This window comes from Athalia rosae, chromosome 1, assembly GCF_917208135.1.
Source record: "Athalia rosae chromosome 1, iyAthRosa1.1, whole genome shotgun sequence".
Classification (NCBI taxonomy): Eukaryota; Metazoa; Arthropoda; class Insecta; order Hymenoptera; family Athaliidae; genus Athalia; species Athalia rosae.
In genome coordinates, this window is record NC_064026.1 from 8,958,359 (window position 1) to 8,975,936 (window position 17,578).

A 17,578-nucleotide genomic window follows, 5' to 3' on the forward strand; every position below is an offset into this window, starting at 1 on the left:
GTAATACCGACGAGATACTGCACAGTAGGTACGTACGTGGACGTAGTCGAAGAACTGCATTCGAATCAAGTATAACTAACTCATTGTCAGATAAGATCGACACACTTGAAGATGTTATTGCACTCCGCTAATATTATTTCGCAATGTTTCCGAGTCGTTTCTCCGACTCCGACGGAGAAGTCTATTAATATTTTGAATAATTTTTTGCAATCTCAAGTGAAACTTGGCCCGCGCTCCGCGATCTCCGCAGCTAATTGGACAGACGAACCGGAGCCACTCCGCTAAGAAATCTACGGTTAAGGTAGTAATCACGAAGGTAGAATGTAACCAGCTTACTTGCATACCTAAAGACTGACGACGTAGTCGGTGGACGTTGAGGTCAAGTATACCAACGGCATGCATACCTCGCCGTCGACTGTATTTTTTCATCGCTCACAGTCGGCACGGTCATCTCACGTCGAGCCACGACTCAAAATCTCGAGCGTTCCATCGAACGAACGTTACACCGAAATGACAGTCGACGACTTCCTACAGATAAATAAGAAACGTGCGAAACCCTCGATCTGGGAAGCGGTTCACATTTTGTAGCATACGAAAAAAAAATCTTTCGTCTCATCGACTGCGGAGCGATGTGAGAAAGCAAGCAAAAAAAAAAAAGGAAAACTCTCGAACTAGCGTGGAGTCTGCACACGTTTTATCGCCACATGGGACATTGGAAGCAATACAGTCGAGCTCAAATCAACGAACGTATTCCTTCGAGCGATCCGACGTTGCGTGAGAACGGGCATGCACAGATGCATACATACACGTAGTTATAATGTATGCACATACGTACGTACGTATGCGCACATCTATTAACGTGAATATATTACGCGTACATACGGTTCAACAGTTGGACATTCTAACGGATCTGTCGAGGCTTGGTAATTTTCGATAATATCACATTAGGCAATGCGTATAATTTAACGGCTGATTTTTTATTTTTTTTTTTTGGGAATGATCGGATTCAACGAGTCATTCGATAACAACAAACTCGATCGTTTCTTCGGTTACTATACTTAGATGCGGACACTTTAACCGCGTCAAATGGCGTAAACAAGCAAAGATACGGGATCAGTTTCCTAGTTAATATCGAGCCAGAAGATCGAACGGCGCTGCAGTTGTTTATAACCACGCGATATCGCACTCACGTGCACGCAGTTTTCTTCACCTATAACTGTTCCTCCGGGTCTATCCGCCGGTAAACGCGATGCGGTCCGAGAGCGATTCGATGCGGGAAACAAAGTCGTTTAGAGAAAACAAAATTTGTCACCGTGAGAGGGATAAACGCCGTACAGATGAACCGGAAGGAATCGATGCTATTGCAGCGGAGTCCGGATTCCCGACAAATGATCGCTAAGATTCATCAGTATGCAGAGACGAGATGCGGGGAAGGAGGTGAGTAAATTGCCGCCGACGAACCGCGATTAAAAATCACCAAGTCATGTAAGAGTGACGAGAGTTTAGCGAACGGACGACGCCAACGCCTTTTGTACAGCGCGCGCGCGCGTCTCTATCCGAAGCGTCGTCATCGTGGGATATTGGAAAGCCGAGATCGGCTTCTGCTGGTCGCCGGGATGCACCGTATAGATCTATTCCACCTCCACCTATACATCTCGCGTATACCTAGGGACTACCAGAGGAAGATTTCTAACCGCATTTTGTCGTCGTGCAGCACTTCTACTTCCGGCGACACTAATTAATTCCGATGTCACGTTAAGAGCTCGGCTCCCTCGCCGCTCTTGCCGATGCTGCTGCCCCACCTACGGCTGCAACGGTGAAGATCGACTGTAGAAGAGCCTGGCCGAGTTTCGATTTCAATGCACCGCACCGCCGTTAAGAAACCGGCGAGTCACGCGTGTCTCTCTTCCACCTCCGCACAAAGCCTCCCGTCGAGCGGAATACACGTGTCAGCCGATGTATAATGTAGTCGCACAGAAAAGAAGAACGAGAAAAATGATAATAGAAGCGAAAGAACGCGCGGAAGGCGCGTGTAGGCCGCGTGCATTTTTGTACGGAAAAAAACGGAGGTACGCGTGTATTAACAGCAGTGCGAATACGTCAAATTAGGAATAATGGAAAAATATAAAATGCGAAAGAAAATCGCACGTGGTGAAACCTCTGGATATCGGAATGAGATTTCAGAAACGTCACCCGTGCTGCAGCAGCTCTTTATACGATTAACATTTCCTATCACTTTAGAGATAGGACATTATTTGCAATTGTGCAAATGCAGTTCCATGTAGGTATTTGTATATATATATATATACCTGCCTACCGTAACAAAGCTTTCGCGTATGTTATACGACGCAGTGGAGAAACTGAAATAATAGTTGTGTTATGTTGCAGTTGTAGTCGCAAGTCGAGTAAAATGTTCGAACGAAGAAGTGATTTTACCGAACTGAAAAAGAAAAAAAAAACATCATCCGCCGCCCGTTTATATACTTTCCAACTATCAGCAAGGTCACTCGCACCGTTTAACCCTTCGACTGCAGTGACACGGTTATACATATGAATTCTAACGAGTGATACCTTTTCAGGGTCTCTAACCGTAAGCCCCTCTCAAACGTGAGAGCATATTTTTTTGATTTTTTTTTTTTTTTCTTCCTCATTCCGTGTAGTTAACGAGCGTCGAAGTAATTCCGCTCACTTATTCACGCCTTAATATATTCAGGATTTCCCAAGTAACGAGATTAGCCGTTCACCCTTTACTTAATCCTACTCCGAAACCAAACTATAGTAATCCGGGATCTACTTTTGCAGCCCCAACGAAAATTCATCGTTTTAAAACGTCGGAGTCAATGACCCGAAGCTTTCGCATCGGCGTATCGAATGATTTTAAATTCGATTAACGTCCTAAAAATAAAGTTCACCTCACTTTTAAGGGTTTAATACTCTGGGAGAGTTTCTAATAAGACGAAACAATCTCATCTGCAGCGAACCGGCATTTCCTACCGTTTAACGATTAACCTCTGCAGTGATCGGTCGCGTGATGGCTACTAGGTAAAAGTACCCACCTATGGTGGTTACATTCGTGCTGCCGGAGGTTTAGCCTTATAAGGGAGGCGAAAGTGGTACATTTACGCGAGCATATCCGAGCGAATCCCGGCTCTCTTTCAGCTATCCGACATTCGTTCCTTAGTTCCTCTGTATCTCCGCGTGTCCGTTGATAGTTGTGTAGGACGTTATACATATATAAACGAGAGCCACGAAGGAACCGCTAAGACGTAAACACGAGCGACGCAGTTCCTCGTCCGAGTACCATAACTCATGCTAATGCGCGTCGTTATCTCTGGACCATCACTCGGGCAACGAACGTTAAACGCATCCATGTAGCTACACGAGTATGCGATAAGGAGCCGATAACCGCCCAAGTTCCCCTAGATTCCTAGGTAGAGGTATAAACGGGTAAGGTACTCGTGCAACGTACAATGTACTTGTTTCGCCGCTTGGTCGTTCGGAACCTTTTTCTTTCTTTTCATTCTTTTTCTTTTTTCTTTTGTTGGAAAAACGATCGCTTAACGGGCACTCGATCACCTCGTTGCAGAATCTATAACCATCTTTCTTCCTTGGCTGTATCGAAATTCCAGTTGAGTAGATTGAGACTGCAAAGGGTAATAGATAGAGTGATTATACCGAATGATCGAGGAGTTCAATTATTGTAATATCGAGGCATGTATATCTCTAACCCTGGCGCACGTTGAGAGTGGAATTCCATTTCGAAGGTGATAATTATACAAAATGATCGGAAACCAGTTGAACGAAGTGTGGTATACGTATTAATACGTGAAATAAGTTCCTGCACACGGGTAGGCCAGGGATCGGCATCGACCAACGCATGATATAAACCAGTTTCATTTCAGATTGCGTACGTATACACCCCGCATCGTATTTATTCGTCAAACTTATCGAGCAAGCCTACTTCCGTCGTGTATACGTACCTCGCCATAAAATGATAATGACAATAATCAAGATCGAGATATGGTTTAGCTGCGTGGTGACGGTCCATAAATTTTCACAATGTGCCATGTATTGATCCAATAATCTACTTTTCATCTCGGAGCGAGGCGATCATCGAGAAGCTTTTCGACGGCGATCGATATCACCGAGCGGTGAAAGATGCGCGTTACTGTACGAACAATTTTTGTCTGAAGCATTTTTTTGGTCTCTCATGACGAATATGTAATGTACATTTTCGACACGTCGTGTAAAACAGCTGACTCACTCGGTGGAACATGAAAATTTCTTTTTGTTTTTGTTTTTTCTGTTCTATATTTCAGGCAATCAGTCGAGTTCGGATTTGCGGTGGGATCGAATTATTGTACGTTATTTTCATATAGTATCACTGATAATCTGTAAAGAATTATTGCTGCGTCTCTGCTGTTGAGTTGTATGGCTGCTGGAAACATGCATTTCCGCCTTCGACGCGCTGCGAAGCCTAGGAGATAAAACAACTGAAGAGTCAGTCAACGCCCTAGAAATTCAAGCTACAACGCGCAACTTTATCCTACGATATCCTCGGTGTAAGCAACGCAATTCTAACGAACGTTAAACCAACAAAAAAGAACGAAATAAAATGATACTCTAAGGCAACTTTCTTTTGAGCAACATACGAGATGCTCACCGAAGAATTGATCTCAGTCACCCATGGCCAAACTTATGACTATTTAACTTCAGACAAGAGGAATTATCCTAACGATTCGTGGGGTTTCGAAACCTTTTTTTTTGGCTGCAGGGGTTCACAAGCTAGTCTCAGGTAGTTCGATCGTAGAATCACGAATCAGTCGACTAAATTGTGCTGATATTAGAACTAACCGGTATATCTCAATTTATTTCGTTCTGAAAAACGAAAATTGACGATAACCTGACCGTATTAATGCAAAGATATGATTTAAATATTGTTAATTTTAGATGGAACAAATGAGTTTTGTTAATTATTGTGAGCTCGAGAATCAACGAGTTATGTCTGTCACCCCCTCCCATAATATACAATAGCACAATGTACGAAAAAAAAAAAAATTTCGAATTTTTTTTATTGTGTACACTTGGTGCCTCCGATTCTGAACTACAGGCCTGGGCTTTAGTATGCCAAAGCGGTACAGAATTGATTTTCCCGAGTATACTCCGACTTATTTAACTCCTGAACTCTTATATATTTACTTCCTTAATCGGTTACATAGAATTCGCAGAACTACCGCAAAGGGATGCCGCCGTTCAGGTGGATCAAAGGGGTGATTTATGAGGTGTGAACAAGATTTTTATCAGGTGATGACAGCTCGTCCGACACCTGCTAACAATAGGAGCAAGTAAATAAACAAGGACTGTGATTTCACACCTCATCACCTATTAAAAAGCCATAAATTATGTTTAAATTCTGGCACGTGCCGTAGGTCAAGATGCCCAAAGCACGTGTAAAAATCGGAAGTCCCATTGGCTAATGCGAACTTCTTTTTGATTGGGTGAGCCGGAGCTTGGCACCGAACTCCGCGCGGACTGCATTTGCCCAATGATTTTTACATGTGGATTTTGGTGCGAGAGAGCTCAGCGTGGTGGGAGCGCAAGACGTGAGGCAATACGCCGCAAAGCGGTAGAAAGACGAACGAGATAGAGAGCGCTCGAGTCCAGCCCGCTAAAATATGAAACCTCGGGCTACGTAACCCGCCATCACGTTTCCCGCCGTATCTCGAGAACGAATGATCGGAATTTGATGATCCAAAATGGATCGTCCGATCGAACGGTGAATCAAGCTTCAATTTCGGCAACGATTCAAGTCAACTGAGACATCTCAAATCTGTAGTTCGCAGATGCGAAAAATTCCTCAAAACATGAGAAAGAGAAATTGTAATATGACTGACAATCAATGAAGCCAAAAAAGGATGCAAACGAAGAGCAGCACGCGTGTATTGCTATAATCTGATGAAATTCTTGGAAGTAATTTGAATCGCGACATGAGTTACAAATAGAGTCGTCCATTGAGAAAGTATGGGCAGATGTCCTACCTGGCGCCTATACATAGTGTTTAATTACTAACGATAAATATACATACGCTTACGAAAGATGAATTTAAATCGTGCGTAGGGTATGTAACCCGTTTTGTAACTATCAGCTCACAGGGCCGCTGTAGCAGACCGCAAGCACGAAGATATCCAACTATATGAACAATAGCTGTTGCGAGAACAATCGATACCATGAAACCATATTTGTTAATCGTCTGTTCGTTATGGAGATCAGTTTCCAGGTATTTCAAAATCATTTATAATACCTACCTGTACCTCTAATAAGTATGTAATAATTCATGATAATTAGACCCCCTCGAGACAGGTACTAGGTACTAGGTACCTGTAACCATAATACAATCGTAGTGTGTAATTAATTCGTCCGCCTAATCGATAACTTTCTATAATTAGTCTGTAACACGAGTCATCCGATTTACTACAACCGACCAATCCATGAAAATTTGTCGAGCAAATAGGAGAGCACACACACATCCGTACGAAGTGAGCGTGTAACCATCGTTACGTCGATGCAATTTACTGGTAAATTTTCCAATTACAGAAACGCGGCAAGGGAGTTGTCAACCTGTAACGACGACCTCGCGGTCCACGTGCAGCATGGGCGAGCGAACTCCAAGTCGTATTAAGCCTCGAGGACACGGACAAACCAAACTACCGACGAATTTATGCGGTCATAGATCTCAACGTCGCTCAGGGCCACGCGGTAATACACCGGCCGTTCAGGTGAATACGAATCATTCGAATTTACTCGCGCATTCTAATCCAACTTACGTTCACGTTCGAACGAATGAACGCCACTCGTTTCGGTCAATCGCCATTAGAGTAATCGATTGGAAAACCGATCGAAGATCCATTAAGAATTTTTATCGTTCGTGGATTATATATACGTGTCCACTGTCCATATATTCGCATCTTTCTCGACGTAGGAAATCAAGGGGACATCGCGTGTATTGCGGATCTCATCTCCGCGGGCAGAAATTTCTATGAGGCTCGGCAGTGTTCTGTTATCACCCGGTAGTCGTGACGTCGAGCAGGTGTGTTAGTTTCGTATGTAAATCCGTTCGAGCAATTTAACCGGATAATCTTTTAACCTAAACCCGGTAGTCTTATCTATCTTTCGCTGTACACAACCGAACGTACCAGCTGCAACAGCGTTTGGAACGTTCAATGACCGATTAAAATCGGTTCCTCATTTCCTATTCGGCACAATAATTCCATTTATAGCAATGGGTATAATTTGTCCAGTCAATTTCTTTATATTATTATTATACCTAAGCCGATAACATATTGCTCGATTCGATCTCCACTGAAAATTCTTCAAGGCTCTCGAATTCCACCGAGCAATCCAATAAATCTGAATTTGATTTCTCGTCTCATGTTATACACGTATACAGGTACGTACGTACAGGGGGAGAACGCTGATTACCGATATGCTTGGAGTTTACGGGAATAAAGGAAGATTGAAATGAGATTTGAACCCAAGTCACGAATTACACCCGCAGGAAAGAACGAGCATAGGATGAAATGCCAAGGAAGTCAGGCCTTGAATGAGAATAAACGAGCGGTTTACGTGTGCACGTATCAGCGAAGTCTATACGGACGGAAGTAACCAGAATTTTTACACGCTGTGAGTAATAGATAAGTTTTTGAAAATGGTTTCAAGTAATTTTCGTTGCTGCGGCCCAAGTACAATACGATCATTCAACGGCTCATCCCAAGATCATATACGCTAAGTGTACGTTGCCATTCTGCATTTTCAAATTCGATGATCGTACAGGATATAAGTCAGCAGCATGCGAAATCCAAGTCAACGGTTCATTAGCGTTGACCTTGTTACATCAAGGAGCTATACCTTACGCCCACGACTGCTCACGACGTTTTTCGAAATTCTCTGCGATGCAGACGGTAAGTACAACCGCGTCATAATTTCTAGAACGCTAATGAGAATAATTGAGGAACAACGATGCGCAGAGCTCGATCCGTTCAAACGACTCGCGTATTATACGAAATGACATAGACGCGGTTATGTTTCGCCGTGCAAAGAAACGCGCGCGAGGATAATTCGAAATGCATCAGAGATTAGCAATTTCATCGCACGAACAGGGTTCTTGCATTAATTTAATATACGTGCACATCTAGTCTAGCGACTCTGGTAAATCGAGTGTACACCGCAGTCGACGCAACCAGCTGCCCCTGACCGACTCCGATCGCAGACTCTACTTCCTTTTAAGCAGATCCAACTCACGATCTGCTAACAGGTAGGTATATACCGCTCATAGATAATAACATTAAACGATCTTTCGAGTCGTTCAAAGAAATCCGATCCCTCTGAACTCACAGCCGATACTTATCTACTCTACTCTATTTCAGTTTTTCACACGAAAATCACTCCGTTTGATCTTATACGGTTTTTCGAAACCGAATCATTTTCTCAGGTCAGAAAAGTACACCACTAAAAGAGAACAGTGTTAACTTTAACGAATTATAAATGACTTTGGGATACGACTTTTTTTTCTTTTTTATTCTCACAGCACGCAAATTTTGTTCTATACATTTGTGTTTCATCTGATTGGGACATATAATGGGGCAAAAAATGGTTATAGCGATGTAATCGCAGATTTGAAGTGGAATGAATTACCTTCGGCAAGGAGTAGAGCTTCATTCATGTGGTATTTCGTTTACACACATATTTGAAAAGTGAAATTGCAAGATCCCTCTTCTCATTCCGGTTTTTGAGTCATCGCCTCGCTTTTGCTGTTCGCTCTTAACAGTTTTTTTTCCAGCTCGGATGTAACAGAAAAAGATTGTTGATTCAACAGAATCACCCGAAGAGTGCGATGTGTGCTATATTTCGATCCGCAGATAATAAAAATCATCTAACAATCACGTATGGCTTGATACCAGCTGATTCACCGCATACATCCGATACCGGCATTACGAAACTTTATTTTCGGTAGTAAACGAAAGCTTGATATAAAAATACACAAACGAATCACCGCAGCACTCTTAAATCTACAAACAAGGCATAATCGCCGAACAAACTATAACCCGACACGATTATCATGAGAATTTTCCCGAAACTATGAGTAATCTGAAAATAGTAGGTGAGGAAAACTATGAAAACTATGAAAACTTGGATCACAATCACATCTACACTTGAAGCATCGAGTATTTTAAAACATGTTACTTTATTCAATATCGATACACATCGTTCGCGAATTCGTACGATCTATGAAAACGAAATGCGGCACGAAAATCGCCCGTTTCATGGAGCGATGTCACGGCGCGTGAATCCGTAAATCGCGTGTAAGGCGCGCACGTGGTCACGATCGGCATGACACTAGCCAGGCGTCGTTGGGCGTCGCATAGCGTGCTCCGGTGCACCTTCGCGCGGAGGTACGGCGCCGCCTGCTTTCCTCCCCTACCTTCAATGGCATATCGACTTCGAACTCAGGATTGGCGCATGCTCTGACTTATCAGACAAACACCGTGCACTGGGCATGGAGAAAAATTTCATACCCCATTATCATCGAGTTCGCATTAGTTGGAGATTTTCGAACGAAAATTTCGATTTTTGATTTACGATATTAGATGGAAATAAGATACGTATGAGTTATACCGGTTATCTGACACTTGCCAAAGAAGTTTGGGAACAACGGGAGATTGTAGCTGGCTGGTTATAAAAATGATCAATCGCGAGGATCGTGTTATATATATTGTTGCGGTTATAATTCGCACGCGGTCCGAGAAACTGACAATAGCAATTATACGCTGTGCCCGTGAACGCGATGAATCGATCGTATAAGCTGCCAATCGTGCGAAAGATGAAATCGGCTGGTATTTAATCAAATGAAAGCAGAAACAGGATCATAAAATTAGGTCATCAAGGTCCGAAATTGGGAGGTCAAAGGATAGGAATTACCTACATGATCGATACGCGCGCCGCTGATTTCACCGTGACTAGCTGTTACTTTTAAGACCGGTTCGAAAAATCATCGTAAATTCCAGACTTTGTTCCTCATCTTGATCTTGGTGTGTGTAACTTATTCGAGAACAGAAGAGCACACGACCGTTCGAACGAAGGATTTTTGTTATTTTCTGTAACGATGCAACTCGATATCCAATTCTAGCGACAGCGAAAGCTAATATTAGAGCACCTTTTTTGGAACTATTATAGGTAGGGGTCCACCGCGCCTTTATTTTACAAGTCGTTTCCCATATATAGTGTTTCGGCACATCCGAGGGGAATCAAAAAATTGATAAGTTCCGGTATACAGGTATAACAGCGAAAGCTGTTGGAGTATTATCTGGCGACTCAAAGGCTCTTTTATTACATATTTCTTCCTCTTCCTCTTTGCGCCCACTCTGGAAAACTCAAAGGTTACAAAATATACATCATATATAGAGCCGATTGAATTATTATCACCTCTGTATTATTTTATCGTCTGAAACCCACTTTCGTATATATGCTCAAGAAACGCAGTTATTACTGATTACGTAATAATACTCGTAATCCACTCGAGGAAGAGACTCCGACGCGCATGAAAAGTTCAGTCGTTTAATTCGCCGTACTGAAACTTCAGCTGATTCAACGTGTATACATAATGAATTTCGATGTCGGATGCCACAAGCTCCCATCGTCTAGATTTATAACAAACGTCACAATCGGTTGGCATTTCGTTATACCTGCGGGACGCGGACAATGTCTAAACATTTGACACCGCCGGTACCGCGTCTTCGGAGTCCTTGCGAAACTCTCGGTCACACATCGTCCATTGGACGCCCACGTTAGACGCACGCAGCAAACGCTGCCGGGCGCCCACAAGGAAGAAACGGATCGCGTGGGTTGCGAATTCTCAGGCATAATCTAACGGCAATGCCGTATAACACACGCGCTGTTACGTCAACTGACAAAAATGGACCAGTTCAGGGCACCCTTCGCGTCACACCCGTTGCATGATTTCGTGGCGTCGCGCGATATCGGTTCGAGGTATTTTTACGACGATTTTTAGAGAGTCGTAAAAACACGTAGAGGTAGGTACGTCGTACACCCGATAAATAACACAAACGAAAGTTTCGAGGAATTTATTGACGGACTCATAATCGGACTCTATCCGGCGGGATAGACATTGTTGTTGAAACGAGTCTCGGTCCATATCTCGCGATCTTTTAATCGATAGGATTCTTGCCGATAGGTGAATGTGGCGAAATCCGTTTGGCCTATTGAACGAGATGATTTTGCGAATGTTGATTATCCCGCCCGTGAGGTGGTTAACCCCGTATCTGACCGACCGAGAATTTAGTTTCAGTCAGGTACCCACCGAACTACGTTCCGTAGGTACATGAGTTACAGTTAGACACGACTCTTCGCGATATTTTCGCGTTATCCGGTGATCGATCCGTTCCACGCGTGAACGGAAAATTCGATCTCTCTTCGTATCTTCGCGTGCGAGCTTCAATCTACGTTTCAACTGTTATTGAAACAGCATTCTACGACCTCAGAACTTGGGGACCGTTGTGTACGCGAGGCACCCTTAGAAAGATACGGAGCCCATATTCGATAGAATACCTGTATGTCCTCCGAATGTATGCCACCACTGCAACGAAATCGATAAAATGACGATATGCAGGTATGGCATGAGCATTGCTATGCAGGCGAAGATATAATTTATCAGTAGATTCACATTGTGCGAACCTATGCGACGGCTAGCACCGAGTAAACAGAGCATGAAACTTGACATCGAGTTTTTCTTTGGCGTGTACGCAATTTTCAAAACACGCTATTGGCGACGTCATCGTTGCGGGTTACGTTATATACCTTATATGGAGGTAGGTACTCGAGTGAAATGCAGGGATTGGAATAAACGTTTGTTCACCTTGTTACAGTCGTCGACACATGAGGATAGATCGAATATAATTGAAGAGAAAAGAGATATATATAGACAGGGCATACAAACATATATATGTAGATGAATTACTTACTCAGGGCTGAAGGTTCATTGCTCCGAAACGGGCGTCCCGTCTCCTGTAAAACCACAAATGGTCTGATTAATGATATACCTACCTACCTATGTTATAACTGCAATTTTACACCAACGAACGTCTATTACTAATTGTAAGAATAAACGCACGATATTACCAAGTATTATACCTAAGTCCGTACAACGTTCGCAACCCGTTGCATAAAGGTTTATAACTTGTAGGGTGAATAACGTTTGATTATATATTTATAACCGTACAGAATTTAATACCTACGCCTCGGTGTGTCGGGGAGGTATTTATTATTGATCGATGGATCGGTCGGAACGACACATACGCAACGGGGTACCGGAGAATTAACGCCGCGAGTGGGTATCACGATGATTCAAAACCACGTCCCTATGTGTAACAACAAATCAGCGCCGGTTAAAATACCGGTGTTGAAGTTGGACGCGGCAAACGCTTTCTCAGGCCGCAAACGTGCGCGTAGTTATATACACGCATTTCCTTATCGAGAATTTTTAGCTCAATTAAATTACGCAACGTGCAAAGAGGAGATACTCTCCCTTTTTCATTTGTAATGCTGGCAAAAGCGTGATACGAGCCGGACTGGAACGTCCGTCGAATGAAACAGAGTTTGGACTTCGAAGAACGTGAAATCGTTATTTTCAGTCATTTAGGCACCCACGTCGCAACGTATGGCACGAATCTAGAGCAACGATTTCGCCAAGGCAACGGTATATTTCAAAAACGTGAACGGTTAATTAAGACTGCTGAATTTCTTTTGGTGAGAGGAGAAAAAAATGAAAGATATGTACAAAGTTTTCGGATACCTTCGAGTCTCCGTTTTCTGACAACGGACAGAACTTGTTAAATTTCGCGTGTACGAGCGATGAAATGTTAATTTTCTCAGTTTTCATGAGGAAAAAAAAAAAAGAAAAAAAGTAAAAAATTAACCAGCAGGATTCTTTGCCGGTGCGTTTAACTTTTGTTCGCGTTCAACGAGTGGAACAGTTTCATCGTGTCGGGCCACCCTACTCGAGACGAAAGAATCGATCGATTCTCAGCATTGACGCGAAACTTTCTTTTAGCGTATTAAATTCATGACAATGAACTCGATAATAGATGGTATTTTCGTAGCGGAAAATTAGCGGGTGGTTTAACGGCGTTCATGTAGCACAATTGATAACACCGTTCTTATGTATCGCAGTCTTCGTAGCAACGAAGCGATATAATCTACACCGCGTTCGCATATAATAGAGCAGGACGAATAGATCAGTCAACTGGCACTAACTACGCTCGATCCATGTGGGTACTGCAAATACTTCTAATGAAGCTGTGAGTGAAATCATCGAAGCGTACGATCAATCAGGCGCCATGATAACGCATCGATCAGGCACGCGGTAATGGTAAATATCGTACAATTTTTCCTTCCCCTTCCTCCGATCGATCGTGACGCATCGTCCTCTCCATCGACGGATTCCGGGATGGAGAGAAAAATTTAAATACCAACGACTGAAATGTTCTCGCACAACGAAGATCGAAATTCTCGGTCAACAGCCTTCGAAAACAAAACTGAAAACTGAATAGGCAAAAGATGCATCCGAACAGATTAGGGAACAAGGAGATTTTCATGAACCCGGGTAAGATTGACGGCATAGTTCACACATATGCGAAATTTGATCGACCGATCGCCTCCATAGAAGATGAGACAATCTTCTGTAATGTATCTTACTTCTGACGGGAGATTTCACCGATTTATAGCCTGATTATAGATTCCATAAGAATCGTGATGCGCCATAAACAACTCGATCTTATTTGCATTGAATCAATCGTGCTTATTACTCGAACAAATTACTCATGTCTGTATAGAGAAGCCAAAAATATGTACAGTTCGATCTTTGTACGTACTGGCTCGATCTGTTAATTAAAGCCGAGTGGAATAAGTCTAGGCATTATGAATAGATCGGGAGAAGTATTCGTTCTCAATGTATAGTACGATCGGTAACTATCCGATTCTCTACCTGATTTCTTCGTATGAATATATGAAGTACGGGTCAAGTCACGGCTGATCAATTCAGCTACTTGATTCCCAAGAATTATCGAACCGATGCAGAAATTGGTCAACAAAATCATTACATTTCTCCACGCTGAACACCGAGTCGCTTGGTAGCCGATCTTTGAAATTCTTCCACTTTCGGGGGATCGAAAAAAAATGAGAATTAGTAAAACTTGTCATCGATATCGAAGAGATATTCGCAATGGTGTAAGAAACCTTGATCATCGTCCAGTCTCTCCGTCATTTATGAAGCTGGTCGATTCGATACCCATATCGTCGATCCGAGGGAATTGAGGAGACTAGACGATACGGCGTCGTGCCAACGACAACTTCCGGCGGAAGTCACTTCCCGCTGGCGCTGGCGTGACGCCTCGCAACTCTCAACACTCGATCGCACCGTACGGTAAGGGCCGGCTTTTACTACGTACAATATCGTAGTATTTTACTAAAGCTATACCGCGAGGAAACCACAAAAGTCCTGGAAACGCGAGGGCGATGAATTTGGCTTTTATATCATCTTTGATCGGTGCCGATAACGATTCAGGATGAATTTGCCATTCGAAACGCCACGACTGTATCGGTGATCAAAAATCACCCCTGTCTCGCGAAATCTTTTCGTCCATAAGTCGAGTGCCTTACTTATCGCTGATTGCAGGAACTCATTGTCGGCTACCACCGCGTGAGTCATTCGTTAATTTCGTCAAGTGAAGAGCAAAATTGGTCTGCCGTTGCACCGTCCGTAGCCAAACGCTCGCTGATTTATAAATTCGGGTCGTAACCGTCGGTCAATGAATTATGCCCGCCCACTTATACCGCATATATATTTTACTGTAACTATATTACACGTTTTTCGCCGGGGCAAAATTGTTCGATCGAATTCTTTGCCCTCGACTCTGTAGAATCAGATCGTCCGATTGTGAGTCGTCGAGAACTCGACTTATACCTACAAATTTTCGTTCGAAAAATTTCTCAAACCCGGTCAGAAACCTCGCGGAGGTTGTATCCTTTACAAAGGCATATTATGATACACTTTTACGGAGAAAGTATACCTACGCAAGGTATACGTCGATCGGATGATCAGATTGTGCGATCAGCTATGGATTATTCTTTCCAAAAGCAATGGCGATTACGCGGGGTTCGAGCGAAATATGTGGACACGATCAGGCATACCTGCAACATCGATACGTGGAAGTCCTTGGAGTGACGAACGTATACCGTGCAACGTCAGATGAACGTGATCGGAAGAGACGCGACGTTCGGATTTTTCCCTCGATATCGATGATCGTCATTCCAATTTCACCGTGAAAGGGATTCGATCGAAAGCGCCGGTGTAGGTCGCGTGAAATGCCAGGTCACCGTCTGGAGACCCTTCCGACGAAGTGTTTTTCACGCATCGATCCCGTCTACGAATTAATTTCCGAACCCCGATTTATGCCGCATGAAAATACATACATATACACACGTGCCGCTATAGCGCGAGTGCTAATTTCGTTCTCTGTACTATTCATCATCCAATAGACTGAGGAGAAAAAAAAGAAACACCTCTTCGAACTGTTATTTCCGATTGCATGGTACAAGGTGCATTATACGGTATTTACATAGCTGTATATTACGGTGCGGTACCTGCGTGATGTTCGAATATAGGATATAACGAACGGTGGGCGCCTGGCAGGAGTGCGATTTGGTCGTCGGTAAAATGCAGACGATCGTACTTGAATAATGCAGCTGACTGAGCCTCCCCCACGTTGCAGTTTCACGCAGCGTATCGATTCACTATACGCGAAGCCTATACGTACAACGAATGAGTCACTGGCCTGCTGCTGCTTCTGAACTACTATGTACAGCGAAGGCCTCGGCGTCAGACAGCTCTTGCAATTAACCAGACAGACCCCTGCGGGGGGTTTTGCTTTTCGGTAGCGGCCCATTTTCAAAGTGCGGAGGACGCACGTCGATGGAACACAACGACGCGTGCACTGCCAAACTTTTACTTGTCGCCCAGAATGTATTTGCTGTACACACATATGTATACCTATAACTGTATAAAGTTATAGCAGGCTGACTAACAGCATCACGCGCAATTAACGGCACGCTTCGCAGCTGAACGTGTTGCGAATGAAGAGAATTGAGAGAAAAAAAAAAAAAGACAAATCGTTGTACCTAAAATATAAAAGGTGCTAGAGATGTCGACCGTTTCCGCTTGGGAAAAAAAGAGACTTCGTGCGAACCTCGTTTTTCGTGCTAATGAAGAGATGATATTTTACATGGTTTTTGTCATATTTCGTACACTAATCATGGGTTTTTAGCTCATACGCTCGAATCGTGATGATATAAAAACGTTAACACTACAGCTTATACGTAATTTCTTTATTCGCCACACGTGGCTAGGCCGTATCATTACGATGTATTATGAATATGAAATGTGTATAGAGGTATATACGGAATATGCTCCATATTTTAAAAACAATGGTAAGATTCTGCGCTAGATTACATTACAGAGGTTATAATGTACAGACTACATAAACTGCACGCCATAATATACTCTGCAATTAGCGCTTTCATGCTGCCAGGTATAAGATTAGCTTCTTCATTAACTCCGTCCTAGAAAGTAACCAAGTTTTTAACGTATTCTATACCCTATACCGAAGTGAGACGAAGCTAAAGATCAGAAAGGACACGACCGCGAGCGCGTTCTACGAATAGCGGAAATGAAACCTTCGATTCATTCTATCGCCATAGAACCGATCCCGATGCACACGCATGCATAATTAGAAGCTAATTACCTGGAATGCTGTCGAGTACCACCGATCAAATTTTAATAATAAATTTATCTCGTACGAAAGGTGAATTTCCCACAGTTGTTTTAAAAAATATGACAACAATTATTTCATTCACGGGAATAAATATATACAATTTCAAATACGTGTATACTCAATTTCGTGTCTGATATTCGAGTGATATTATACAGCTAAGATCTCTAAGGCGAAGACACGTCCGGAGTCGGCCGCAATAAATAATTGACTCGTTCGAATCTGAATTATATTACACAATATATTCATGTTGTATGTGGGTCTTACACACGGAAAATCAAATAAGGATGAAAACTACCGGCGGAACTACACACGCTTTGCGCTGCATTTACAGCCTAGACCTTGACCAAGCTAATCTAATCAGTAATCATAGAGTCTAGAGTCTGCTGCACGGTCGCGTGTCACGCAAGGGCAGGAAATGCACGTATAACGAACCACCCCTTCGACGTCTCTGCTGACCATCAAATTTCTGAATAACAACTACCTATACATATACGACGGCACGGTGTGAGTGATTTTTGTCTCGACGATCGGAGAATGAAAACGAGAGAAAAACTCACGCGAGCATTCAGATAAAAATAGAAAAGTTAAAGATGAAGAAGGAAACTGGTTTTTTTTGTCCGATTAGATCACGCCTCGTGTTTGTCAAATACTCGATTATCATGGGCGACCGAAACGCG

General features: G+C 43.1%; 1 protein-coding gene and 1 long non-coding RNA gene across 2 annotated transcripts in view; one reads left to right on the top strand and one right to left on the bottom strand.

Moving 5' to 3' along the window:
- The window catches only part of LOC105686046, a 150,188-nt gene extending 141,458 nt beyond the window's left edge, over positions 1-8,730 (bottom strand). Inside the window, exon 1 of the mRNA XM_048652085.1 lies at positions 8,692-8,730. Within this exon, the coding sequence (XP_048508042.1) occupies positions 8,692-8,715 (24 nt within the window). The 5' untranslated portion in view covers positions 8,716-8,730. The remainder of the gene's footprint in view (positions 1-8,691) is intronic.
- On the top strand, positions 4,805-8,069 carry LOC125500233. The gene is made up of 5 exons (XR_007277475.1): positions 4,805-6,277; positions 6,595-6,776; positions 6,980-7,087; positions 7,448-7,680; positions 7,831-8,069. It is a non-coding gene; the product is annotated as an uncharacterized LOC125500233 (long non-coding RNA).
- Positions 8,731-17,578: the final 8,848 nt, after the last annotated feature.